This window comes from Pseudorasbora parva, chromosome 4, assembly GCF_024679245.1.
Source record: "Pseudorasbora parva isolate DD20220531a chromosome 4, ASM2467924v1, whole genome shotgun sequence".
Lineage (NCBI taxonomy): Eukaryota > Metazoa > Chordata > Actinopteri > Cypriniformes > Gobionidae > Pseudorasbora > Pseudorasbora parva.
Window position 1 is genome coordinate 51,454,283 of NC_090175.1, and position 14,764 is coordinate 51,469,046.

The following is a 14,764-nucleotide window of genomic DNA, read 5'->3' on the forward strand; positions in this document are numbered from 1 at the left end:
ATGCTTGTTAGACTTGCGTATCTCACTTTGAGCTCAGCTCCGCCCTCTCTTGTCATCCTGGCTGCTCGTACACCTTGGGGAATCCATTCTGCCGTTGTCAAGGGAGCCCCGGATTACCATTATAAAGATGGAGTTGACGGGAACAGTGGAGAGCAGCATGCGGAGGAGCTCCCTGTCTTGTCTGAACAGTAAATACAGTAGAGCAAGACGCTAGACCTGTAGCCGTGGCCCTCGGGCCTCTTCTTAATCCGTCCCGACCGTGTCCGGACCCCCTGTCAGGAAAGTAGGGTCGGGGGTGTGTAAGAGGGTGGAGGTACACCAGCTGGTTTGGTGCCTCCTGGCAGTGGCTTGATCTGCCATCTGTCCGACCCTGCCAAAAACACACCCATTGATTTCCCAATTCGTGTTCCTGCCCTTGCCCGTTCCAGGACAGGTGAGACTTAGCATGAAAGCATATGTCTTAGGGATGGGTCAGATGCTCCGAAAATCCACTAGTCAAGTCTATCTAGATTACTTTTGGACATGGCAATTGCCTAACAACACTGAACTCATTCTAACAATGTCTAGACACAACCCAGAACACCCTGAAACGGAAAATTTACTTTAACTAAGTTAAGTAAAATTAATTAAGAAAATAAGTATACTGTAAAAAAGTGATCAGTTGACTTAACTTTAAAAAGTAAGGAATCCTGTCACCTTAAGGGAAATAAACTTAATGCATAATTCATTGAAAAAATTGTGTGAATTGTGTGGATTCCACAAAACAATTTGGAATTGTCAAGTTCACATACCTTTTTTTTTTTTTTTTTATTATGCATGACGTTTATTTACTTGAAGACTTTTTTTAAGATAAGTCAACTGATCACTTTTTATTATGTATCTTTAACTTGGCCAGTACAAAATTCTACTTGAATAGCAATATTCTCTTTAAGCAATAAGCAATATTCTCTTTTACTTCATATAACACCTAGCCTGGGAAAACCCAGACAACTTTCGGCAAATTTAGATTTGCTCTGCAAGTAGTCTGGCGAAGAGCTCATTTCTAATCAGCTATCATGTCTGTTTTAAGCGTTTTAAACTTTTCCTTTTCGTTAAAACCCGAGCAAAGAACAACACTCGGCTACCAGATGTGGATTACACCGGCTACTATGATGAGGAGGATGGGGAGTGTGATCATGTGCTAACACACACACACAGCAGCTCTGTTCTGGCCTTTCTGTGCTTATTCTCACACTGATCTGGTAATCATGTAAAAAATTATAAATAATTGTAAATAAATAACACACGTAACTGTGCTCAAGTTTGAAAATGTTCTAACACATCTGAAATGACTGAATTAGAATTCAGTTTGTGAGACAATTTTCCAAAGGCTCATCAATATTATTTTATTTTCAAAATAATGCAAATCACGCTCTAATCACAATACAAATGCCTTACAACGGGGGCAAATGCCATCAGAGCTCGATGTTTTCTGTTCGACCATCAATCCGAGATGTTTGTTGTTCTGAGATGGCGGTGGACACCAGCTATTATCATATTTCTTTAACAACAACGGCAAAAATCATCAGAAGCCATTGCAGCATCTTCCTCGAAATCACAACCCGAGAACTGCTGTCGGAGTCTCAGATGTTTCTCCGTCGCTCTGCATACGTCATCGTCCGTTGGTGACGCCACTTTGGAAATTATTTGTCTATGAAGCTTTGCCAGACCATAACTCAGTTACTACTCAGAATGGTCTGGTTTTAACCAGGCTATATAACACCTAATTAAACCATTCTTTCAAAGTGTATGCTTTACTTAGACGATGTAAGTGAATAAAACAGTAGATATTGTGTAGACATATCTACATAATCGAAGTAATGTTGTACCCACCCAAACAGAGATCTCAATACTTGGTACACAATATGCAGTAACGGTAATATTTGACAGGTCATTTTTTAGTTTGAATGTGTCATTTTTAATAGAAAATTACCTCCAGATGTCACAAAACAGCAAGTTTCTAAACCTAAAAACAAAAGTAATAACTATTCATGCCCCAGTGCATGATGAGAACACTCGTATCAGAAAATTAAGTTTTACTTAATTGTATAACATTGATATTTATATTGAGTACTAATATAGAATTGACTTATTTATTCAGGTTGTCTCATTGCTTCATTGACTCATTGCTTCACCCCAGAATAATTTTTATCATTGATTTAGCCATAGCAAGCACCACTCACATTTTCCTTAAAATGCACATACCTAGTTATTATTTAAACATTCAATTAGACATTAGGCGTACTTATTCATCCAGTGTTATAAATAAGTTACAAATTATTCCAAGAATATTGGGGGGGGGGGGGGATTCTGATAAACTAACAACGACTTTTGCTTTATTATACTCCTAAATAAGGTGTATTAATGGTGAGTAAGATAGTTGTTAAATGTAGGTATTGGGTAGGATTAAGGGATGTAGAATATGATCATGCAAAATAAGGCATTAATATGTGCTTTATAAGTACTATTAAACAGCCAATATCCTATTAATATGCTAATAAGCATCTAGTTAATAGTGAGAATTGGACCCTAAACTAATGTGTTACTGTTATTTTAAAACATTTATTATTAGGGCAAACACATTTTGAATATATTTCAACACTAAAAAAAATAAAAAATAAAAGAGTAATAAAATTTCTTTAAAAATTATACTAGGGGACCAAAAAGTTCCCACCCATCTGTTTTATACGTGCCAGCAGATAATATTAAGACCGTGCCAAGACAATCAAACCCACATTGTGTTTCGGGCCAAATGGAATATTGATAGAAGATCCAAGAAGATCAGATTTTCAGCCACACAGGTTTCCTAATAGGTTTTTTTTTTTTTTTCCTTTAGGTGTTTCTCTCGATCCGACCACTTGGCACTGCACATGAAGAGGCACATCTGAGGAGGAAGAGGAGGAGGAGGAGGAGGAGGAGGAGGTGGCAAAATGACGAGGTGGAGGAAGAGACTGAGAGAAGGTAGAGAAAGAGAGGGATTATGGGAAAGAGCCAGATAGTGCTCGAGCCGTTCGCTCCTCCCACCAGAGGGAGGCTCCCCGGGAGGGAACGATAGAGGGCCACAATCGATCGATTAGACCAGCTCTTGAGTTTTCGGTCGGCGAGATGCGATTCACTTCTGAAAGTGACGTAAAGTCAGAGGTCTTCAGATCTGAGGAGGTGGTTCGACAGCTTATGTCACTCAAAGACAACGTGCTTCAGTAGGTATTTGAGTAATACTCAAAACATCAATGACTCGATTTACAGTAGTTACTGCTATTATTGCGTTCCTTCATCTCCGAGATCCAGTTAGTGTTTTAGTCAATGTTATTTAAAGTATGTCTTACGCATATTGTCACGAATTGACAAAAGCTACCATTGCACCTGATTTGATTTACTGCACTGTGTGCGGGACGTGTCCTGAATGCATCTCCTCGAGAACCTTTGGAGAATATCATAGCGATAGGACGTCAATCCAAAGAGATGGATTTTTTTTTTTCAATTCTGAGCAAGGATTATCTTTCTGCTTTGATCCTGCCAAGCCACAGCCAAGATCTAAAGTGGAACGTCCATCCGGAGAAATCTGGATTTCAAAGGTGAGAGGCGACCAAGTGGAATCGGCCATCGCTCAAATGGGGGCAGTGGAGGAAACTCTCTTACCTTCTTCGTAGACAGACAAATCTCTCTCTTTCACGTCCCACTCTGCCAACCAACAGCTGCGCAGCGACACTTTGAGACTTTTTATAAAAGGAAAAAAAAAATTAAGGAAGAGATCTTTTTGAATGATGACTATGTTATATAAATCAAAAGACTTTTTTGTTGCTTTTCTCCTGTGGATGTGTACAAAATAGAAAAATAAATAAAAATGGACCAAAAAAACTGCCATATGCACAAGAGTAGTGGATTCTGCACTGGCACAGACCGCATCTGAGGTGGACTTCATTTCTATAGAAAACAAACTTTTAGTGAAAAAAGAAGAGCAATGTTGTTGTTGCACACGTTTTGAGCATTCCTCAACATTATTTATGACCCATGAAACGTTACCCCATAAACTTGGGTTCCTTTGGGATTTCTAGGACTAGCATGAAATGAGAAAAGCACCATGGTTTATCTGCGGACTCACAACAGAATAATGACTTCCATCATTCAAGGCAGAGATTTGCAATCACAACGTTTAGGTTTTCTAAATGCATCACGGTATATGTCCCGAAAAACGGTCTGGACAGACATTTCCTATCTGTTATTTTAGTTTGGATGGTGAAAGCATCATAAGAAAAATGGATGTGTGTTTCGCTGGTCCTGCAGGTGACATCTACATGTTTAAACTTTGTGATGGGTTTTCCCCTCTAACATTACATATCTGTCTGCCTTGCGTTCCTGGTAAAAATGGCTGTACAGTGTGAAAAACGTGTAGTTAAAGTGAGATTTAAATTACAACGTACAATCAAGTGTGGGATGGAGAGTGTTTCTGAATGTAAGGTGGTTTGATTGTGGACGGCCCTGCACTTATGCAATCATTCAGACCACTGAAAGGCCTGATCTGCTGAAGATAGATCCTACTGAGGCTCACGCATAAAGGCTTGTTGATGAAGGAAAAATCTGTTTACTCACTCTTGTATCTTTCCAAACCTGTATGACTTTCTTTCTTCAATAGATCTAAAAAGATATTTTGAATAATGTCCATAGTCCCCTTTTTCCTACAATGAAAATCAAGAATTTTGAGTTGTCAAAAAAAAAAAAATAACACCCCCTAATTATTTGTCAATGTGACTTTTTCATGACTTCAATGCCTAAAAAGACCTAAATTTAGCTCTTAAGGTCCGAATGAAGTGTCTTTAAACACGTACCATTATTCAATGTGTTGATGTAATTTCCCCAGAAACAGAAAAACTGGGCGGGACATATCAAACAGCTCCTCCCTTCTTCTTTTTTAAACCGCCAACAGCGTTTTGTTAATATCACAGCTTGACTAGAGCCTTTTTAGCTCGGCAAAGCCAAGCTTTTTCCTCCTAATCTATAACCGTTTCTCCTCCTAATCTCCTGCATATCGCTTTGAAATGGCATTCTGTGCAGAATTCAAATGGGACCTATACGTTTTGTGGTCTGCGGTGACTCGATCACATGATCCGCTCTGTGCACCCGAGTCTCTGGACAGGAGCAGAATGTGTCCACGTTGCTGCGATTTGCGAAACTAACATGAAACCAAACTTTATTCGCCTCGACAGCATATTTACTGAATCATTCCCTAACCACTGATCACTAACCACTGAGTGTAGTAAATATTTGAACATGTGACTGATTTTAGTCACAGCTTCAGCATCTATTTATATAGGGGGCCAAAACACTTCAGATTCTAGAGAGCATTGGATTGGACAGAAAATCTGATGAGAAACTGAAGTGCAGTGTTGATCCATTTTGGCAGAAGTGGGAGATGCTTTGAATGCTTACATTTTCTAAAAATATTTGTAATTGTTTTGGAGCACAATAGCTTATAGATAACAGTAAGACTAACATATTCATTCTAAAAGCCAAACATATATATATATATTTTTACTCAGTTTTGATTTCAGGAGGTCTTTAAAATTTAGCTTTTGAATTTCATTCTCACTTCCCCATATTCAAACATTTACAAGACATGCAAAAAAACAGGCTTTGAGGAATCCTTAACTTCAAAATGGTTGCAATGTTTATTCGTGCATAAAGTTTGCATGAAAATCTCTCAAACCTATAGTGTGATAATTCAGATTTTACTTGGAATATATGTATGCTATCGAGCTCAATACATCACATTCATATATATATATATATATATATATATATATATATATATATATATATATATATATATATATATATATATATATATATATATATATATATATATATATATATATATGAATGTGATGTATTCTCGTCCACTAGTTAAAATTATTTGTTAAAAAAAATTTTTTATTGTGGGCACAAATTAAGAACTCATTCACACAACTCATGTCATGTCATGTACGGGGCTTCGTTACAGACTATTGGTCTTATTTATTTTTTTATTTTTTGGTGGGGAGCAGAATATGTTGCATTAATATTTAACGTTCTGCTAAAAGAAAGTCATACAGGTTTGGACCCAACATTAGGGTAAGTAAATGATGAGCCATTTTAAATTTTTGTGTGAACTATCCCTTTTTTCCTCCAAATCTTGTTAAAGCGCATTGTGGTGTAAACCCCTTTTGTGTAATCAAACCCAGAGGCCCAGACTAAAGAGATGTATAAAATGAGCGCAACAAATCTAGATTTTATTTATTTTTAACGTTTGCATACTACCCATACTGTATATAAACAGGAAGATGCTCATATCGATGCTTTGGCTTGTTCAAAGATTTCTAAACCCTGAACAGAATCAGTTTAATTTTAGACAGTTAAACATTTGCATAGTAATTTATTAATACATAAGACCATATCTAAAACCATATCTATAGATTTTTAAAAAAAAAACATCTGGTTCATTTCACCCCCAAAAAATAGGTGATGGACAAGGATAGTCATGTCTTGTTCAAGCCGTCTGGTCACCTGTCAGTTCCTTCTTCTCACTCACTTGTGTTACACAGACCAACAGGGAGGCACGTGTGACAGAACGGCAGTATGGGTAATGAGAAAGGAACTGGGCTGTCCCGGCAGCGGCCTGCGCTGGTCGCCCCCTCAATGGGGCGGAACAGAGTAGGACCGCACTGGGGGTCACACGCCACACTTATGCTGACCGGGAGATCTTATCGCAACCACCCGACACAGTCAATTTCACCATGTAGCCGGGTGTCAGCTTACCTCCTCCCTGGCCACATTAGCTCCATGAAAAATAACAAAGACACAAGGTCACTGGATTCCAGAGCAGAGCCGCTCGCATCCTATGTCCTCAAGAGACCGTCGCACAGGACGGGTTTCTTGCTAAAATCTAGTGTGAGTAAATTACTTTTCATAGAGGGTTTAAAAACTGCGATCTGAAGTGTTACCATATATCTTCAGAAAATTCATGATCATGGGCTATGCAGAGTAAAAATCACAAAACCTGTCAAGATAATGCTTGGATCATATTTCACCTAAAAAAACTAAAGAAATAAAGAGATTGTGAAACCGATCACTCCATTGGAATACACTAGTCAAAAGTTTAGATTTTTTTAAATGATCATAAATAAATTAAATAATACAAAATAACACATCACAGTCTAAAATGTAATTGATGCTGAAAATTAAATAAGGAATAAGTGTCACATGACTTTCAGAATTTCTTCTTTTTTTGTAATAATATTTCTCAGTATTAATATTTTACATTGGTGAGCATAAGGCACTTCTTTCTTCTTTATTCCTAACTTTTCCCCTTAAATAATAGTAATTATCCATCATGTTACTATTTTGTTCATGAGTAGTTGGGTATAAAATGCGTTCTAGTATCATGAAAATGTCACAATTTTTAATTATATATATATATATAAACTTTGTTTTTTTTTTCTTTTCTTTTCTTTTTTCTGGTGCAATATGACCGGGGCATTTCTTTTCGGGTTTTGTGAGGATTCACAGGGACAGTTCGCCTGAAAATGAAACTTCTGCCATAATTTACTCACCCTCAACTTGTTCCAAACCTGTGTGAGTTTGTTTCTTCTGTTGAACACAAAAGAAGATATTGTGAAGAATGTTGTTTTCCAGGCAGTTGATGGGCACCATTGACTTCCATAGCATATTTTTTTTCCTCCTATGGAATTCAATGGCTGCTGTCGACTGTTTGATTACCAACATTCTTCGAAATATCTTCTTTTCAGTTCAAAGAAAGAAACTCATTCAGGTTTGGAACAACTCCAGGCTAAGTGATGACAAAATGTTCATTTTCGGGTGAACTATCCCTTTAATACCTGCTAATGGATAGAAACAGCGTTCTGTCACAAGTCTTGTGCTAAACTTCTCATTGAGCTTGTCAAGTTATTGCATTCTGTGAATCAAGACATATGATGTTAAACTAGTGGTTTTCCTTGTAAACTTCTGACCATTTGTTCACTTTAAGTGCACATTTCCCTTAAAATCCTTCCTTAACACCCTCCAGGAGGACCAATTAAGGATGTTACCTTGGCAAAACTAGCTAATGAGTTTGTCTTAATGGTCCCGAGAAGCCTCACAGAGAAGCTTGTTGTCTGCTTTTTGGGGGGCTTGTTTTATGTGCACCGTCGTTTCTCAAGTGTGTATAAACCTTGTATGTTACAGCTTTTAAATCGCACAGACAACAACTTACCGACCTTTCTGCTGTGGGATAATGCAATTATTTGTAATTACCGATGCACTCTTACAGGTACACTTTTACATTCTATAATGTAAAATTGACATATTAAGGTTCTAGCACGAGCTGAGACACTACTACACATGCAGGGAACACTAAATTAGGAGTTTGAATGCATTTCATATCTCGTGGTACTATGATTAGTCTGTTTTAGAGGTCTGTACATTGTTTTTGGATTGTCTGTACATGTTCATGTTAGCCGCTGGTCTCCATTCGCTCACTAGCCATCTAACGCATTGTTTTTTCGTACCCTTCTGTTGCTCAAAACGCTGTGCTAAAAGCTTCCAAATGGATTGTATGAAGCTGATAGAGTGATTTCCAATGTTTGTTGCACTCGTAGAGTAGTTTTCCGGTTAAAGGCTTTTTTCCACACTTCCTGCTGTAAATGAAATCCGTTCCGATCCCTCTGCTTTTTGCAGGCATTTCATGCTTTCCACTTTGCTCCTATATTTATGCCGTTTTTTAATTTTAATTTTTTGTTTTATTTGCTGTAAAAAGTGTTTGCATATATTATTTGTATTATATGATGTTAGTATGACAATGTTCTTTATTAAGGAAAAAGGAAAAGAGTTTATTTTTGTTACTGGTTTGTTTCATAATTCTTTTTTAAATTGGTATTGTAATATATCTATGCAAGAACTGTTAAGTGAAGCATTTTTATTTAAGAATGTCTTTATGTGTAATAAATGGTAGAATCTTAATTAATAGTGTATAGTCTCCTTTTTATTTTTAATCTAAATTGAAGTCAGAATGTCTTGTAAAAGTTCTAAATAGTCCTGCTGGCTGCATTATTTTCAGGTCCACAATTTCACATTATCCAGTAGAAATTAGGATTGGTTTCAAATTATATCTACATTTTAAGACTTGAAGTGTTAGTTCACCCAAGAAGGAAATTAATATCATTAATGATTCACCCTAATGCCGTTCCTCACCTGTAAGACCTCCGTTCATCTTCAGAACACAGTTTAAGATATTTTATATTTAGTCCGAGAGCATATGCAAATGAATGCACACTATACTGTCCATGTCCAGAAAGGGAATAAAGACATCATCAAAGTAGTCCATATGAGACATCAGTTAGTTCATTAGAATCTCTTGAAGCATCGGAAATACATTTTGGTCCAAAAATAACAAAAACTACGACTTTATTCAGCATTGTCTTCTCTTCCGCGTTTGTTTTAAAAGCTCAAATAAAGATACAAACGGTTATGCGTGTTGATTCATGATTCGGATCGCCAATGTCAAACTGCCAAACTGCTGAAATCACGGGACATCGGCGATCCGAATCATGAATCAATCACTGATTCATACACGTTTGAATCTTTATTTGAGGATTATGGACTACTTTGATGATGTTTTTATTCCCTTTCTGGACATGGACAGTATAGTGTGCATTCACTTGCATACGCTCTCGGACTAAAATATAAAATATATTAATCTGTGTTCTGAAGATGAACGGAGGTCTTGCAGGTGTGGAACGACATTAGGGTGGATCATTAATGACATCAATTTCATTTTTGGGTGAACTAACCCTTTAATGTTGTATTGCCAACTTGAAAGTCCACATAGAAATGCACCTGAAGTGATTAATGTACACAATGATAAAGGTAAACGATACAATGGCATCATTGACTCAGTTACTGCATTACAATTCACTTGTTTAGCAAATATTGGCTGAGACGTGCACGTAAAACACAGCTAATCACAATGATCATATATGTTGTGATGGTATTTCCATCAAGAGGTGCATCATTTTTGGTCCAGATCTTGTATTAATAATGCAAGAGTCCAGCACTCTGTAAAGTCTCCTCCAGCACATCCCAAAGACTTTCAATGAATGTAAGGTCTGGACTCAGAGGTGCCAATTCATGTGTGAAAGTGATTCTTCATGCTCCCTCACAACCTTTCTTTCACAGTTTGAGCCGGATGAATCTTGACATTGTCGTCTTGGAATATGGCCTGATGGGTCTTCCTACATTGTTTAAGAAATGAAAAGCGACACACTCCATCAATTAGGATGAGATTAAGTGTTGCCAAACATATAACATGCTAGAAACAATAATCACTGTAATAATGGTCCAGTCATTGAGTTTTAAGCATTTGCCTGTTTAAATCCAAAGTGCAGCAATTTTTGATTCTGTTTCAACTCAATTCACATCCACAATTCACAGTACAATAGTTGAATTCCTTGAAATCATTTGCAAAATAATTCCCCAGATCATTGTGCATCAGCAGAGAGAAAGAAAAGCAAAAATCTTCAGAGTTACTTGCACAGTCTCTTACACTTACTAAACTAATGGCTTCCTTGTAGCTATTTGATTCTTAATTACAACCCGAAGATGCTCATGAATATATGTATGTATCTTTCTCTCTGTCTCTCTATCTATGCCTCACTATCTCTCTCCATCTGTCTCCCTCTTTTTCTGCTACTGTAATGTAGTCTCTCTCTCTGCATTTTCCCTCGCTGTGTTGCAAATTTGGAGCGTTGATAACCAAGTTGATGATTTCTCTCCCATTTATTAAGCCTTTGCCCATGACAAACAGATAAAAGGGTAATTCAATAACTAATGGATAATTAGGGTGCAATTACGTACAAGAGAATGGCCTTGCACAGTATATTAATTCTGCAAATGTATTCGGTATGGGTTATTCCCAAAAGGTTCCTCATCTATAACTAATGTACATAATTGAAACGGGCACCCTCATCTTACGATTCATTCACTTGTATCTGTCTGACTTATTGCCTATCATTTTACAATTATACTGACATGATGGTTCATGTCTAGAGTGCTTTGGGGACTGGGAATCCATTTGCAATGGGGGGAAATCTCTGAAATATGACGTTCCTTTAACCTAAAGGGTGAATCACACAAAGATCAGGTCATGTTTCACCCCAAAATCAAGAGAAAGATAATCATGCATTATATTTTGCTTTGTGAAAATTAAGATAGCTTTAGATTGTCATTACCATAGTGCAAACCAACCTCATTCTAATAATAAATACAAATAAAAGATTTAAAGTCTGCAAAACAAAGGTTGTGATGGTCTTTTCTTCACTACAGAGGTTTATATCTGAGTGAAACGGCTTCTCGAACAAGGAAAAAATGTAGGGTTTTTTTTTCTGCCGGAAATTGATTGGATGGTTGAATGGTTGTGGTTTTCTATTGGTTTTATGAGTGACAGGTTGCCCCGCCTTCGTGCCAGCAAACACGTTATCAGAGAAAAGAGATGTAATATGATATACATGATAAAATATGGTAATGAGAATTTTACAGTAAACTAGTGACTTCCTTGTAGCTATTTGATTCTTAATTGCAACCTGAAGATTCTCATGAATTATGTATGTCTCTTTTTCTCTCTCTCCATTTATGCCTCGCTATCTCTCTCCATCTTTTTCTGCTACTGTAATGTAGTCTTTCTCCATCTCTCTCCCACCCTCTGAGTTACAAATTTAGAGTCAATGATTTCTCTTCCATTTATTATGCCTTCAGAAGAGAAGAGAATGCATGCATGACACTGCATGTTGCATACTATAAATATAATTATGGTAAAATTGATGGGGAAACATGCTTTATTTTCATGAAAATCATGCCACAAAATGTAACATCATTGCATATAAAATGCAATGCCCAGAATTTTTATTTTATTTTTCTTAATAAGTAAATGCCTAAGAGTTTCTAGCATGTTATAATCTAATCCTAATTGATGGAGTGTGTCGCTTTTCATTTCTTAAACAATGTAGGAAGACCCATCAGGGCCATATTCCAAGATGATAATGCCAAGATTCATCCGGCTCAAACTGTGAAAGAATGGTTGTGAAGGAGCATGAAGAATCACTTTCACACATGAATTGGCACCTCTGACTCCAGACCTTACATTCATTGAAAGTCTTTGGGATGTGCTGGAGGAGACTTTACAGAGTGCTGGACTCTTGCATTATTAATACAAGATCTGGACCAAAAATGATGCACCTCTTGATGGAAATACCAACAATCACAACATTTATTTATATTAAGAGTTGCATCAATTTTGGGGGGCTGGGTAGTGTATAACCGGAGCAAAATGAATAATAATCTTCTATTCTGGTTTGATGTAAAAGATTTACTCAGCATTGCCTTGGCTTAGTCAGCTCTTGGCCTCAGAACCAGGAACAGTGCATGTATATGAATGGAAGCGCTCGCGTTCTGCTTTTGGCTTGGATTCTGCCTATTTGCTTTAAACAAAGACAGTCCCCGGAGAAATATTTCCTGGAAGCAGGGAGAGAGGGGGTTGGAGGATGTGTGAGGGGAGAAAATGACAGAGGAGAGCAGCTCTGGGGCTTTACTGGGGGATGCGCTGATCAAAGACACTGACTGGAGCGATAACATGAGACAACCCAGTTTGGAGTTTGCCTTAATTGCAATCTGAAGAGGTTTGCTTTGGGACATTTGGGCTCTTTTTCATTCATTCACGTCATGTAATACACTTAAAAATATTTGGTAGATACATTTAGAGATTGCTAATAAAATTTCACAATTTATACAGGGAGTGCAGAATTATTAGGCAAGTTGTATTTTTGAGGATTAATTTTATTATTGAACAACAACCATGTTCTCAATGAACACAAAAAACTCATTAATATCAAAGTTGAATATTTTTGGAAGTTTTAGTTTTTAGTTTGAGCTATTTTAGGGGGATATCTGTGTGTGCAGGTGACTATTACTGTGCATAATTATTAGGCAACTTTACAAAAAACAAATTTATACCCCTTTCAATTATTTATTTTTACCAGTGAAACCAATATAACATCTCAACATTCACAAATATACATTTCTGACATTCAAAAACCAAACAAAAACAAATCAGTGACCAATATAGCCACCTTTCTTTGCAAGGACACTCAAAAGCCTGCCATCCATGGATTCTGTCAGTGTTTTGATCTGTTCACCATCAACATTGCGTGCAGCAGCAACCACAGCCTCCCAGACACTGTTCAGAGAGGTGTACTGTTTTCCCTCCTTGTAAATCGCACATTTGATGATGGACCACAGGTTCTCAATGGGGTTCAGATCAGGTGAACAAGGAGGCCATATCATTAGATTTTCTTCTTTTATACCCTTTCTTGCCAGCCACGCTGTGGAGTACTTGGACGCGTGTGATGGAGCATTGTCCTGCATGAAAATCATGTTTTTCTTGAAGGATGCAGACTTCTTCCTGTACCACTGCTTGAAGAAGGTGTCTTCCAGAAACTGGCAGTAGGACTGGGAGTTGAGCTTGACTCCATCCTCAACCCGAAAAGGCCCCACAAGCTCATCTTTGATGATACCAGCCCAAACCAGTACTCCACCTCCACCTTGCTGGCGTCTGAGTCGGACTGGAGCTCTCTGCCCTTTACCAATCCAGCCACGGGCCCATCCATCTGGCCCATCAAGACTCACTCTCATTTCATCAGTCCATAAAACCTTAGAAAAATCAGTCTTGAGATATTTCTTGGCCCAGTCTTGACGTTTCAGCTTGTGTGTCTTGTTCAGTGGTGGTCGACTTTCTGCCTTTCTTACCTTGCCCATGTCTCTGAGTATTGCACACCTTTTGCTTTTGGGCACTCCAGTGATGTTGCAGCTCTGAAATATGGCCAAACTGGTGGCAAGTGGCATCTTGGCAGCTGCACGCTTGACTTTTCTCAGTTCACAGGCAGTTATTTTGCGCCTTGGTTTTTCCACACGCTTCTTGCGACCCTGTTGACTATTTTGAATGAAACGCTTGATTGTTCGATGATCACGCTTCAGAAGCTTGGCTATTTTAAGACTGCTGCATCCCTCTGCAATATATCTCACTATTTTTGACTTTTCTGAGCCTGTCAAGTCCTTCTTTTGACCCATTTTGCCAAAGGAAAGGAAGTTGCCTGATAATTATGCACACCTGATATAGGGTGTTGATGTCATTAGACCACACCCCTTCTCATCACAGAGATGCACATCACCTAATATGCTTAATTGGTAGTAGGCTTTCCAGCCTATACAGCTTGGAGTAAGACAACATGAATAACGAGGATGATGTGGTCAAAATACTCATTTGCCTAATAATTCTGCACTCCCTGTAATAATATCTGAACAATATATTGAGGTGTAGTAACCATAGCAGAATAACTGACTTCGGTTTGCTGAATTATTGAAAACTAATGAATGCGTAATGCATTACCGTAAGCATATTTTTTTTGAAAATTCAATGAAAAAATAATTATTTATATATAATTTGTAGACCATTATACACATGAATAAAGTAAATGTATTCACTCTAAAAAATGCTGGGTTAAAAAACAACCCAAGTTGGGTTGAAAATGGACAAACCCAGAAATTGGGTTGTTTGAATGGGTCCATTCACTGGGTTCAAACAACCCAATTTCTAGGAGTGTTGTTGGATGTCTGAATGTATTGTAGTCATGAGAACTAAGGGCAT

At 37.6% G+C, this 14,764-nt stretch overlaps 1 protein-coding gene across 2 annotated transcripts in view; it reads left to right on the forward strand.

Moving 5' to 3' along the window:
- The window catches only part of klf7a (Kruppel like factor 7a), a 41,715-nt gene extending 36,932 nt beyond the window's left edge, over positions 1 to 4,783 (forward strand). For both annotated transcript variants that reach the window (XM_067442186.1, XM_067442187.1), the window contains one exon: positions 2,876 to 4,783. In XM_067442186.1, the coding sequence (XP_067298287.1) occupies positions 2,876 to 2,927 (52 nt within the window). In that variant the 3' untranslated portion in view covers positions 2,928 to 4,783. The remainder of the gene's footprint in view (positions 1 to 2,875) is intronic.
- Positions 4,784 to 14,764: the final 9,981 nt, after the last annotated feature.